Source organism: Hoplias malabaricus, chromosome 18, assembly GCF_029633855.1.
Source record: "Hoplias malabaricus isolate fHopMal1 chromosome 18, fHopMal1.hap1, whole genome shotgun sequence".
NCBI classification, from domain to species: domain Eukaryota; kingdom Metazoa; phylum Chordata; class Actinopteri; order Characiformes; family Erythrinidae; genus Hoplias; species Hoplias malabaricus.
The window spans coordinates 29,481,324-29,495,847 of NC_089817.1; the positions used below are offsets into that span (position 1 = coordinate 29,481,324).

Genomic DNA, 14,524 nt, shown 5'->3' on the forward strand with positions numbered 1-14,524 from the left:
GTAAAGGGTCATAATATTTTCAAACAAAATTAAACTAATATAATACACTGGTGATAGTTTTTAAGGAGAAAAAAATCTTGTTTAGCTCTTGTGTTTTATGTTTAGATTCCTTGTTTAGCTGTGTTAAGCGTTTAGCTGCGTTTAGTTTTTAGCTGCGTTTAGCTGTGTTTAGCGTTTAGCTGTATTTAACTGTGTTTAGCGTTTAGCTGTGTTTAGCATTTAGCTGCATTTAGCTGTGTTTAGCGTTTAGCTGTGTTTAGCATTTAGCTGTGTTAAGCGTTTAGCTGTGTTTAGCGTTTAGCTATATTTAGCGTTTAGCATTGAGCCTTGTTTTGTGTTTAGCTCTGTTTATAGTTTAGCCTAGTCTTTTGTGTTTAGCTCCTTAGCCTATGTATTTAGCCCTTTTGATTAGTTCCTGATCTAGTTTCCTTTAAGTTATTGTAATAAAACCTGCACTTACCTCCTTCCCTTACTCCTACACACCCCCATTATTACGTTAGTGGGTTCTCCAGTGATTCATAACACATCATAAAAATCTCCATCTTGACCCTTCACCCTACCTCTCTATCCCATCAGGAACTTAGACCTCCTACCCCTAGTCAAAATGGAGGGGTGGGTCACCTCAGCTGTGGATGTTGAAGGAGGAGACTGCTGTTTCTTCACTCCCCTCCTGTGCCCAGTTTAGTTGCTGGTCAATGAGCTCAAACTGACAATCCTCCCACAAGTCCACGTCTCTCATCATTAGGCCAAAGCAGTTTCATGAGGAAGTGTTGGGTCCAGAGTGTTTTCCGGCCTGTCGGACAGCGCGGGTAGCCTCCAGACCCACGCCGACTCTGAACACAATGGAGCGTTTACAGAAGATGAATGAGTGAATATCGGTAGAGGTCTGGGATTTTCTGATGTAATTCATAACTAAATGTTGATAAATGGTTTTAAAAGTTTTTGCTCTTCCTTCTAAATCAAGGCCAGAAAACAGAGTTGATGTGAAATTTGGGAAGCTGTAAAGACAGTATCCACTCCTCCTCCTCCTCCTCCCCCTCCTTCAGGCCGGAAGCTCCCCGTCTTTTCCCAGCCACTCTTTATTGCGTGATTTGATTAAATCTGGGGGAGAATCTGATACAGCTTAAGGGAAGCAGGCTGTTATAGATGAAGTCAATATCCTTCAAGTATCGGCCCTGCCGCTTTTTTTTATCTCCTCTTGGCATGGGAAAGGGTCACCGTGAGAGCTCAAACAATAGTGTTCCTGCGTCTGCAACTTCAGGTCGAAATGAGATGGTTGAGCGGCGGCTTTAATATGAAAACGATAGCATCTCCCCGCACTCTTTTTAATAAGAATGAATGGTGATTAAAATCGGGGTTCATTTTGTTAATGCTGCAGACTTTATATTCTTCCTGTCCTCTCTATTGTACGTGTGCTGTTCTCATTTTAAAACTGATGTAATAAAAAAATGTACTTTCCTTTCATGCCGTGTGCAGTGGGGGCCTGACCGATACGAACGTATTGCGACCGATATCGATATTTACTTAGGATCGAGATCACAGGATTTTCAGGATTAATTTGTTACAGCGTTTGGTCGTATTCTCTCTCATTAGATTAGATTAGTGGTGCAGCAGGTAGGTGTCGTAGTCACACAGCTCCAGGGGCCTGGAGGTTGTGGGTTCGATTCCCGCTCTGGGTTACTGTCTGTGAGGAGTGTGGTGTGTTCTCCCTGTGTCTGTGTGGGTTTCCTCCGGGTGAATGTCTGTGAGGAGTGTGGTGTGTTCTCCCTGTGTCTGCGTGGGTTTCCTCCGGGTGACTGTCTGTGAGGAGTGTGGTGTGTTCTCCCTGTGTCTGTGTGGGTTTCCTCCGGGTGAATGTGTGTGAGGAGTGTGGTGTGTTCTCCCTGTGTCTGCGTGGGTTTCCTCCCACAGTCCAAAAACACATGTTGGTAGGTGGATTTTGAACTAAAAAAAAAAGTGTCCGTAGGTGTGTGTGTGTGTGTGTGTTGCCCTGTGAAGGACTGGCGCCCCCTCCAGGGTGTATTCCCGCCTTGCGCCCAATGATTCCAGGTAGGATCTGGACCCACCGTGACCCTGAACTGGATAAGGGTTACAGATAATGAATGAATGAATGAACCCGGGCCAGTGTTATAGTTATTATAGTACTGAGTTGGTCAGTGCTGTCTACACAGTGCAGTCAGTCAGTTTCATCTCTACGTATCTGTAGCTACTGCTGTTTTATTGGCAGGATTTTACTGATACTGAAAGATCCATGGCAGCTCAGTATCGGTCGATGTCGTCAGTCGAATTATAAAATCGGTCAAGTTCTAATGTAGAAGTAAATGGTGATCCAGGTTTCTGCAGCTTACTGACTCAGTCACAACAGTGTGGTCCAATGTGTGGCTGGTGCTGAGAGTGTTGATGTTCTCTTCATCAGCGTATACGGTTCCCCGCTGTTTCAGAGGTCAGCTGACAGGAGGAGATTGATTCCGAGGTGCTTCATACAGTAGGTGAGTGATCTGAGCTCGGAGGAGAGTGGGGGATTGGAGGATCAAAGGCAGTGTAACCTGTGCTCTGCGGCATTTTCAACAACTTCTTTTCTCTTCTCGCTGCTTAAGGTCAGGCTTCCTGCCGTGTCCAGGCTTGTGGTGTCCAGACCCCCTTCTTAGCCCTGCTTATTGCTTTCTCTCTCTCTCTCTCTCTCAGACGCTGCTGCGGGACGGCCAGAGAGAGAGCACAGTCAGCACGCTCTACATCTCTCCATCTAACATTGAGAGTGGCCAGCGAATCACCTGCAGAGCGTCCAACAAAGCGGCTCCCAACGGCAAAGAGGCCACGGTCACCATCGACATCCAGCGTGAGATATACTCAACTAATATTGCTATTATCAGCATGGGGAGGGGTGGGAGCCGTGGCAGAGCTACAGCAGGCGTAGAGCTGTCAAAGATATATCCCAGTAATTAAAGACGATACATAAAGATGGTTCCTGGAATCTTTTCTTGGCTCTGAGACGCTGCTGCAGACAGAATGCAGCTGTAAATGCAATAAAAGCACTGACAAAGACCAGAGTATATCTTCAGCAGACTACACAGTGCTAATGGGAGAACTATGATTAATCAATGAGCAGCAAACTGACAAAAGCAATGGCAAAGTTTAGAGCTATGAGCTATGTCTGCCTTAAACAGAGAGAGAGAGAGAGAGAGAGAGAGGCACAGAGAGATAGATAGAGACTGAAGCATATAGAAAGAGAGACACAGAAGAGAGAGTGAGAGAAACAGGGACATAGGGAGAGAGAGATAGAGAGACATACTAAAAGAGAGAATTCAGAAAGAGAGTGAGAGGGACAGAGGAGAGACAGAGAGGGAGGATCAGGGAGAAAGAGAGGTACATAAAGAGAGAGAGATAGAGAGAAAGACAGCGACAGAGGCACATAGAAAGAGAGACAGAAAAGACAGAGAGACAGAGAAAAGATAGAGAACATCAGACAGAGAAGAGTGAGATAGAGAGGGAGGATCAGGGATAGAGAGAGAGAAGAGAGATAGAAGCAGAGAGAGAAACAGGGATATAGGGAGAGAGAGACATACTGAACTCGAGAGACAGAGAGAGAGAGGTAGTATCAGGGAGAGACAGACAGAGAGAGAGAGATACTGAAATTGAGAGAGAGGGGGCAGAGAAGAGAGAGAGAGAGAGGTAGGATCAGGGAGAGACAGACAGAGAGAGAGAGATACTGAAATTGAGAGAGAGGGGGCAGAGAAGAGAGAGAGAGAGAGAGGTAGGATCAGGGATAGAGAGAGAGAGAGAGAGGGGGGGGGGAGGGGGCAGAGAAGAGAGAAGAGAGAGGTAGGATCAGGGATAGAGAGAGGGAGGGGGCAGAGAAGAGAGAGAGGTAGGATCAGGGATAGAGAGAGAGAGAGAGAGGGGGGGGAGGGGGCAGAGAAGAGAGAAGAGAGAGGTAGGATCAGGGATAGAGAGAGAGAGGGGGGGGGGAGGGGGCAGAGAAGAGAGAAGAGAGAGGTAGGATCAGGGATAGAGAGAGGGAGGGGGCAGAGAAGAGAGAGAGGTAGGATCAGGGATAGAGAGAGAGAGAGAGAGAGAGAGAGAGAGAGAGAGAGAGAGAGAGAGAAGAGAGAGAGAGGTAGGATCAGGGATAGAGAGAGAGAGAGAGAGAGAGAGAGAGAGAGAGAGAGAGAGAGAAGTAGGATCAGGGATAGAGAGAGAGAGAGAGATATGGAGAGAGAGAGAGAGAGAGAGAGAGAGAAGTTACTTCCTTGACTCTATATATTTACTATATAAACTCTAACAAAACAAAATAATGTGATTAATTACATCAATATTAAAGATGCTGACAGATGTCTGTACGAACATGTCTCCTGGACGGAGCAGTGGTGTAACGGTGCGATCACGACCTCAGACGACATTTTTGGGGGTTTCTGATTTGCTGCGAAAGGCTTGAGAATCCCAGCTCTTCATGAGCTTAGTGCTGCAGAAGAGAGCCTTGTTTCTTCTTCATAGATAAATAATTCAGAGGTGAAAACCTCTCTTGCACTGTCCCATATTCCTGGCCAAACACTGCTCGCGTATGCATGTGTTCAGATGTCGTAGCACATGTTACGCCTCTCAGAGACACACGTCTTCAGCCTGGTTTTTGTTGCTGCTGCTGCTGCTGCTGCTGTTGTTGTTGTTTGGAAGAACGTCGTCGTCAGCAGTGATCTTGTTCCTCCGTGTGATTTGTGGAGGCGGTGTATTAATGTAGAAATGTTTACTGTGGGTGTTCAGAGAGGTCACCGCCTGGTCTAGGACCTGCCACAGTGCGGACACGTCTCCTGCTTGGCATTTGCATTTATATAACCTCAACGTCCCTAAACGTCCAGCCGGGGGAAGCCTTTAAAGGAGAGACCAGTTCTGTTTGAAGGCTCCAACATTCAATTAAAAGTTAGTCTCTGGCCGGGTGCGTTCTGAACGAAGCTGCAGTTCTGGGTTCTTCAGAAGATATTTGGTATGACTAATAAAGCATAAAATACTGTTTAGGAAGCCATTACTTTTGACAGCTCCATTCTCCCCAGCTGTAAAGCTTCCGTTTCATTGTCCGGCAGGACGGCGTCCCCCACAATAGAGCAGGGGACGGAGGAGACAGAGTGGACCGATAAGCTTTTCTCTGTGTCTGCGCGGCTGGACTCGGCCCAAATCGGTTTGTCATGCAAAACAATGGAGGAGCGGTATCACTCCGAGCCGTTTTCCCTCTTTTCCAAACAAGAGCGAGATTCCTCAAATATCCTGCTGCTCTTGTTTTGTTAACCCACTTTCTCCCTCCTCTTACACACACACACACACACACTCACACTCATCCTGACAGATACGGCCAGGCTGGACACGTGTGTGTGGTCTCTCTGATGACTGATTGGGCCGGGATTGATAGCTGTGAGCAGACCTCTCTTCTTTAATCTCAACTTTCAAAGTAATCAGTTTATGAACGTAATACTGTATTTACACCTTTAATTAACATATTATACAGCAGTTAGTTCCGGTCCCCACTCTGATTGGTTGAGAAGCTACTAAAAACAGCACGTGAAAACTGCACGTTTTTTTCACAACCACTGTATCACTCCACTGTGCCGTTGCTAACACCTCTCTTTACGCTGCAGCTGTCTCTATGACATTTTTCACCATTACGAAAACTATCTTCCGTTTATTTTGAGAATACTCATACCGATAAAAATCACGTACCAGTTCCACTCATTCACTGTGGTTCAGTGGAGTTCGTTACTGTGACGTAGCAAGAACCATCTTGTTGAGGAACTCTGTCACGCCCTCGTCCTGTTGTGTCTGTTTTCCCCTTCCATGTCTGTTTGTTAGTGTCCATGTCTCCGCCCTTGTCCCGCCTCCTCGTCCGTCCTCGTTATCTGTTCCAGGTGTGTCTTGTCTGTGTTACGTTTAAGTCCCCTTGTCTCACTTCCTCTGGTCCATGTCCCAGTCTTGTTGTTTCCTTTCTAAAGTCTTGTTGTGTTGCTTTATGTTGCTCAGTCCGGTCTGTTTGTCTCCGTCATGTCATGTTCTCATTTCTCCTCCCAGGTCGTGTCGTTTCCTCTGTTCGTTTTCCTAAGTCATGTTGTTATCAAGTCTCCGCGATTCCACCTTTGTTCAAACTCTCCACTCAGTCTTTCGCTCGTTCCCTTGCCTTGTACCTATCGCTTCCCTTGTCTCAAGTCTGTTTGGATATTAACTCAGTCTAGCTCTCTTTGTATCTGTTCAGTTCTCTGTTTTGCTCTCCTTCTCCAGGTCCCTGTTTAACTCTTCCCATACGATCTCTCTGTTCACGTCTCTGTCTAGGTCTCCTTCTGTCCTGATGTTCTGTCTAATCATTCGAGTCTGTCTATCCCTGTCTATCCCGTCCGCCTCCGTCAGTCCGCCCCGTGATTCCTGACACTAGAATTTGGCGGAAGGATTTACTAATTTCACAGCTCGGTTTCTATAGTTCACGAGTTATTAGCCAAACTGTTGTATAAAAGCAATAGAACAGTCGAGGTCCTGTGTTATCGTAAATAACAGCACACACCCGTGCTTGCGTCACCTCACAACTGTGCTGTAATTTCACCATAACACACTACCTCTCCAGTTCTATTTCTAAAGAGTATTTTTTTCTGAAAAATTGATGACGAAATGCAAATCCATAGCCACTTTTTAAAATCACCCTGTGAATGAATGAATGAATTAATTAATATTTAAATTACTTACTTATTTAAATACTTACGTAGTTTACAGTTGCATCAGTAGAGGACAGTTCCTGTTCACACCAGAGGGGGAGACAAAGACACGTTTTACATGGAGCTTTCACATGAATATTACAGTTATGTTTTTGGTTACGTTTAGGGTTAGGTTTATGGTGAGGATTAGGGGTATGTTTTGGGGGTTAGGATAGGGTTAGGTTTGGGATTTAATTAGGGGTTTAATCACGCTGGGTTGCCAGACATTCACCTGAATAACCATGAGCATAAATAGTACACATTTATTTAGTCCTGGGAATGGTTTTTCAGTAAGTTATGTACGTTTTTACTTTGCTACGTAATGTGTCCCGCTGTCTTTAATTCATCCACCTCAAGTCTACGTTCTACTTTTCTTCTGTTTTATTTTCCTCGGGGCTGGTTTTGTTTTTGTTTTGTGGTTTCCTTTGTTGAATATCGATCATAAATCCTCTCCTCGCGTCTCATCCTTTCATACACTGCATTTTTGCTGTATGTTCTCAGTGTTAAATAAATAACACAAAAACTACAGGGTTTTTTCTGTATAAAAATAACAAGAAAAGGAGCAGGAGTAGGGCTGGACAATAATTCAATATTAATATATATCGCAATATAAAATGTTTCAATAAAGGCTATTTTTTAAATAAAAATACAATTTTTTGTATTTGTATTTGAGTATATTTTTATTATTTATATATTATTTACACCATCTGTCATTGACAGTCAGTCATTACCGTTTTTTTCTGTGGCTTTTTTATTGTTCATATCAATATCGTATTGACCATAATTAAGAAATATATTGTGATATCCACGGTGGCGCAGCAGGTAGTGTCGCAGTCACACAGCTCCAGGGGCTCGATTCCTGCTCCGGGTGACTGTCTTTGAGGAGTGTGGTGTGTTCTCTCTGTGTCTGTGTGGGTTTCCTCCGGGTGACTGTCTGTGAGGAGTGTGGTGTGTTCTCCCTGTGTCTACGTGGGTTTCCTCCAAGTGACTGTCTGTGAGGAGTGTGGTGTGTTCTCCCTGTGTCTGCGTGGGTTTCCTCCGGGTGACTGTCTGTGAGGAGTGTGGTGTGTTCTCCCTGTGTCTGCGTGGGTTTCCTCTGGGTGACTGTCTGTGAGGAGTGTGGTGTGTTCTCCCTGTGTCTGTGTGGGTTTCCTCCGAGTGACTGTCTGTGAGGATTGTGGTGTGTTCTCTCTGTGTCTGCGTGGGTTTCCTCCGGGTGACTGTCTGTGAGGAGTGTGGTGTGTTCTCCCTGTGTCTGTGTGGGTTTCCTTGGGGTGACTGTCTGTGAGGAGTGTGGTGTGTTCTCCCTGTGTCTGTGTGGGTTTCCTCCGGGTGACTGTCTGTGAGGACTGTGGTGTGTTCTCCCTGTGTCTGCGTGGGTTTCCTCCGGGTGACTGTCTGTGAGGACTGTGGTGTGTTCTCCCTGTGTCTGCGTGGGTTTCCTCCGAGTGACTGTCTGTGAGGAGTGTGGTGTGTTCTCTCTGTGTCTGCTTGGGTTTCCTCCGGGTGACTGTCTGTGAGGAGTGTGGTGTGTTCTCCCTGTGTCTGCTTGGGTTTCCTCCGGGTGACTGTCTGTGAGGAGTGTGGTGTGTTCTCCCTGTGTCTGCGTGGGTTTCCTCCGGGTGACTGTCTGTGAGGAGTGTGGTGTGTTCTCCCTGTGTCTGCGTGGGTTTCCTCCGGGTGACTGTCTGTGAGGAGTGTGGTGTGTTCTCCCTGTGTCTGCGTGGGTTTCCTCCGGGTGACTGTCTGTGAGGAGTGTGGTGTGTTTTCTCTGTGTCTGTGTGGGTTTCCTCCGGGTGACTGTCTGTGAGGAGTGTGGTGTGTTCTCCCTGTGTCTGCGTGGGTTTCCTCCGGGTGACTGTCTGTGAGGAGTGTGGTGTGTTCTCCCTGTGTCTGCGTGGGTTTCCTCCGGGTGACTGTCTGTGAGGAGTGTGGTGTGTTCTCTCTGTGTCTGTGTGGGTTTCCTCCGGGTGACTGTCTGTGAGGAGTGTGGTGTGTTCTCCCTGTATCTGCGTGGGTTTCCTCCGGGTGACTGTCTGTGAGGAGTGTGGTGTGTTCTCCCTGTGTCTGTGTGGGTTTCCTCCAGGGTGTATTCACGCCTTGCACCCAATGATTCCAGGTAGGCTCTGGACCCACTGCAACCCTGAACTGGATAAGGGTTACAGACAATGAATGAATGAATGAATTGTGATATCCGTATCGTCCAGCTCTAAGCATCTTCTCATTGAGTCAGAATCGAGACATGACTAAAAGTGGCCACATTGTAAAGGACGGTCAGTGAAATATTCCCTCTTTGAAGTAGGAACACCACTGTGGCAACAAAGGAAAGTTTAAGATCTACACTTTCCCCGTCATTTCAGAGCATCTCTGTTGTTGCAGTGAGCTGCGAGAGAGAAATAATTCATGCCGTGCGTTTGGCGTTTTGCCAGCCATTTCCAGGCACGTTGAATTTTTTACGAACTGCTATGAGACCACCACTGGAAACAGGTGCAGTTCTCTGGAGTTTACAGCTGTGTGGCCATCTCTCTACTGACACCTACCGACCTGGATGTGTCAGACTTTTTATTTGTTTTAGTAAACTATTTAAACATGGGCGTGTCCATGTGGAGGACCCACTCTGTGGAGCGTACAGTGATTACTCTCATGAGATTCAACACCGATTGAATGCAGAAATATTAAATAATTCCTTACGTTCCGGCGGTAAAAAGTCTGCCTCCTCCGCGTGAATGTTTCCGTCTCCGCCGATGAGTGCACAGCCGCCTCTTGTCCGTTCACATTGCTGCAGGTTGGAGGTGGGGAACCCCAACATAAGGAAGCGATCTGAAGTGGAAACCCCTCCACACGCCACAGGCAGGTCTGCTGAGCAGTTGAGAAACAGGTGTTGGATGAATAAGTGATGCCGAATCGTGGCGAAGTGGTGGGGCCATGGGGCAGAGAAGCCCCCCCCCCCAAGGCCCCAAGCCAGCTCCAGGGCCACACTGCTGTCAGAGCGAGGCATCAATATTCATGGCAGGCAGCTGTTGGACTGGGTGCCACTCAGGCAAAGCGCACGGTGGCAGATAGAACCGTGGAGAGTCAAACGTAAACACGGAGGGGGCACACACACACATACACACACACACACACCGCTTTCATATTCATACCTCACTGCAGGTAATTGTTTAACAGGAACCATTATGAAAGCTGGAGGCATGATCAAATGCAGAAACATGAAACGGTTAATGGGCTTCATCAGGCAAATGTGCAGAACGATTGAATATTTGCTCCTTCGTTACTGATCACGTTCTCTCGCTGTTTTTGGTTTCGCAGCATGGCTTACGTTTGTAGAGTCTCTTACTCAGCGTGTAACTCTATTGATCACCATCAACAGTCCCGTGCTTTGTGTTGAGCAGGGTGTAGTCAGTGTAGTCATCCCCAGGTTGGAAGCTGAGATGCTGTAAACCCGAGAGTGGGAAGCTTAGGGGGACACGGTATCTACTGAATTACCACAAGAGCTCAACACGCTTGGAGGAGAACACTATTCAATTCTGTTCTGTTGCCTAGGAAACAGAGGTGGAGCACCATCCTACCCACCCAGAGAGAGAGAGAGAGAGAGAGAGAGAGAGGGGGGAGAGAGAGAGAGAGAGAGAGAGAGAGAGAGAGAGAGAGAGAGAGAGAGAGAGAGAGAGAGAGGACATAGAGAATGGAGAGAGAGAGAGAGAGAGAGAGAGAGGGGAGAGAGAGAGAGAGAGAGAGGACATAGAGATAGAGAATGGAGAGAGAGAGAGAGGACATAGAGATAGAGAATGGAGAGAGAGAGAGAGGACAGAGATAGAGAATGGAGAGAGAGAGAGAGAGAGAGACACACAGAGAGAGAGAGAGAGAGAGAGAGAGGAGAGAGAGAATGGAGAGAGAGAGAGAGACAGAGAGAGAGAGAGAGGACATAGAGATAGAGAATGGAGAGAGAGAGAGAGAGAAGATACAGATAGAGAATGGAGAGGCAGAGAGAGAGAAAGGGAGGGAGAGAAAAGCAAAAGGAGAGGTAAAGAGAGCGAGAGAGATAAAGAGAGATAATAGAGAGAACAAAGATAGAGAACAGACAAAAAAGAGAGAGAGAGAGAGAAAGAGGAGATACAGATAGAAAATGGAGAGGTTGAGAGAGAGAGAGAGAAAAGCAAAAAGAGAGGTAAAGAGAGAGATAATAGAGAGAACAAAGATAGAGAAGAGGCAGAGAGAGAGGGAGAGAAAAGCAAAAGGAGAGGTAAAGAGAGAGATAAAGAGAGATAATAGAGAGAACAAAGATAGAGAAAAGGCACAGAGAGAGAGAGAGAGAGAGAGAGAAGGCAGAGAGAACATCTGTGTTAAATGTATATTTTGTGTTGTACCTGTGCCCCAGATAAACCTGTTCCTCTGAACTGTGGACAGCACTCTCTTGGCCTCCTCCTCTGACCAGACACAGAGCAGCGGTTCACAATCATTTATAAGCCCTCGGCCATGAAGGCTCTGGCCTACTTATCCAGGCCTTGTGGTCAGTGGGAAATTTTTTCTCATCCACCAGTTCCTCTCACAGCCCCAGGCCCTCATCCATCGTGACCCGGACGCTGCTCTGGCTACACACCGCTCATCTCTCAGAGCCCCAACCAGGTCCCTGCTGGACACTTAGCTTAAGACAATGAACTCTGTCTTTCTGGGCCATTTCCCGACACCTGCTCCTGCTCCTGCTCCGCTTTCTCCATTTTCAAGCCCAGCCATCGGAAGAGAGACTGTGCACTACATGTTACATGTTCATTCATTCATTGTCTGTAAGCGCTCCAGGGTCCACTTCAGGGTCGCCGTGGGTTCGGAGCCTGGAATCACTGGGTGTAAGCGTAAGTGTAACACACCCTAGAGGGGCTGCTAATTCTTCACTGTGTGACACACACACACCTATGGGCACTTGAGTCACCAATCCACCTACCAACGTGTTTTTTTGGAGCGTGGGAGGAAAACGGAGCACCCGGAGGAAACCCATGCAGACACAGAGAGAACACACCACGCTCCTCACAGACAGTCACCCAGAGGAAACCCACGCAGACACAGGGAGAACACACCACACTCCTCACAGACAGTCACCCGGAGGAAACCCACGCAGACACAGGGAGAACACACCACACTCCTCACAGACAGTCACCCGGAGGAAACCCACGCAGACACAGGGAGAACACACCACACTCCTCACAGACAGTCACCCGGAGGAAACCCACGCAGACACAGGGAGAACACACCACAGTCCTCACAGACAGTCACCCGGAGGAAACCCACGCAGACACAGGGAGAACACACCACACTCCTCACAGACAGTCACCCGGAGGAAACCCACACAGACACAGGGAGAACACACCACACTCCTCACAGACAGTCACCCGGAGGAAACCCACGCAGACACAGAGAGAACACACCACACTCCTCACAGACAGTCACTCGGAGGAAACCCACACAGACACAGGGAGAACACACCACACTCCTCACAGACAGTCACCCGGAGGAAACCCACACAGACACAGAGAGAACACACCACACTCCTCACAGACTGTCACCTGGAGCAGGACTCAAACAGGTCCCTGGAGCTGTGTGACAGAGACACTACCTGCTGCGCCACCTTGTGGCCGTATATGATAAACTTATCAAAACAAAAGTAAATGAAAGATCTGGGAACTGTTCGCATAAAAGAATCACCCTGAGGAACAGCTCTGTTTTCTCTCTCTTTATTATTTCAGAGAAAATAATGCAAATTAAGTTACAAATTAATTAGTGGCTAAACTTCCTGTTCCCGGCACAAATGAAGGGACAGTGCTTTCAAACACGTCCACTGCTTTCTTCATTCCAGTTTCTTTATTCGTAATGTTTGTAAATGTCCTCACTGACTTTATATCGCGCTCAGTCCTTCAGAATCCTATTAACCCTTAGTGAATTTCATTTTCCTTTCAAATGTGTTTCCAAGCTGCACATCAAGTGCAGGGCCGAAGTAATCCACCGTCATAAAGAAAGGCTGCGTTTCTGGTGGCTTTTCGGCCTTCCCTTGGCTCTTCTCTGTAGCCTCGGTATCATGTGCCTGGAGATCCAATCAAGGACATCTGATTACACAACGTTTCTGTGGAGTCAGATCTGTTGTTATCTGGGTGTTTGTCAGCAGAAAGTCAGGCTTGTCCTCTACAGCCGTTTACCCGGCAACCCTCAACTCTTACTGAAGCTGTGACTCATTAGAAGTCTCTTAATCTTTAGATATCACAGTTATCTGACGATGACGAAATCATGATGCAAATTATTTCACACTCGTGAGTTCATGCCGTCAAGTTCACAGTTACGTTTCTCAAAGCGGGGATAGTTTAATCTAATTTGAATTTGCTGAATGGTGTCTGATCTTCTTTCAGATGCTTTACCATTCTGCTTTGATTGGGTTTACGTTTCTTAACTAAGTGCTGCCTCAAAAATAATGTTACTATTTTTTCATTTTATTTTTCATTTACTTTAGATTCTTTTATTTATTGTGTATATTTGTAACAGGGAGTGCGTACTAATTACATTAATTAGTTTCCATTAGCGAGGACAAATCTTAAATGTATGTTATTCATTGTGTAACTAGCTTCTTCTGTGTAAAAACTTTATGCCAAATAAACAAGTTTGAGGGATAGTTCTTTATTATTATTATTTAAAACTATTCACGGTGGTGCAGCAGGTAGTGTCTCAGTCACACAGCTCCAGGAACCTAGAGATTGTTTGTTCGAGTCCCGCTCCGGGTGACTGTCTGTGAGGAGTGTGGTGTGTTCTCTCTGTGTCTGCATGGGTTTCCTCCGGGTGACTGTCTGTGAGGAGTGTGGTGTGTTCTCTCTGTGTCTGCATGGGTTTCCTCCGGGTGACTGTCTGTGAGGAGTGTGGTGTGTTCTCTCTGTGTCTGCATGGGTTTCCTCCGGGTGACTGTCTGTGAGGAGTGTGGTGTGTTCTCTCTGTGTCTGAATGTGTTTCCTCCGGGTGACTGTCTGTGAGGAGTGTGGTGTGTTCTCCCTGTGTCTGCGTGGGTATCCTCCGGGTGACTGTCTGTGAGGAGTGTGGTGTGTTCTCCCTGTGTCTGTGTGGGTTTCCTCCGGGTGACTGTCTGTGAGGAGTGTGGTGTGTTCTCCCTGTGTCTATGTGGGTTTCCTCCGGGTGACTGTCTGTGAGGAGTGTGGTGTGTTCTCCCTGTGTCTGTGTGGGTTTCCTCCGGGTGACTGTCTGTGAGGAGTGTGGTGTGTTCTCCCTGTGTCTGCGTGGGTTTCCTCCGGGTGCTCCGGTTTCCTCCAACTGTCCAAAAACACACATTTGTAGGTGGATTGATGACTCAAAAGTGTCTGTAGGCGTGAGTGTGTGTTGCCCTGTGAAGAACTGGCGCCCCCTCCAGGGCATGATCCTGCTTTGCGCTCAGTGATTGCAGGTAGGCTCCGGACTCAGCGCAACCCTGAACTGGATAAGGGTTACAGACAATGAATGAATGAATGAAAAATGATTTGTTTAATTTTTATTATATGATTAATATAAACTTACGTGAAAAAACTATTAGTGTTATTTATTGTGAATTCACATTCACAGCAGACATCAGCTGTGTGTGTTACTCAGTGCTAGAGGCTGCACCAAGGCACGGTAAACAACTGTCCATTGTGGGTGTGGTTAGCGAAAATCATCTCACTCAGTCAAACAAACAAAAAACAAACAAATAAAATGAGTTCATCCTGCCTCCCGATGGGCCGCACTCCAGACTGCCTCCGATGTTTGGATATTTTAATTAATGGCTTGGACGGAGTTTATAAAACGCT

General features: G+C 46.9%; 1 protein-coding gene across 1 annotated transcript in view; it reads left to right on the forward strand.

The window, feature by feature from the left end:
• Nucleotides 1-14,524, forward strand: part of kirrel3a (kirre like nephrin family adhesion molecule 3a) — a 190,451-nt gene that overhangs the window by 136,370 nt on the left and 39,557 nt on the right. Inside the window, exon 5 of the mRNA XM_066651440.1 lies at nt 2,686-2,836. Within this exon, the coding sequence (XP_066507537.1) occupies nt 2,686-2,836 (151 nt within the window). The remainder of the gene's footprint in view (nt 1-2,685; nt 2,837-14,524) is intronic.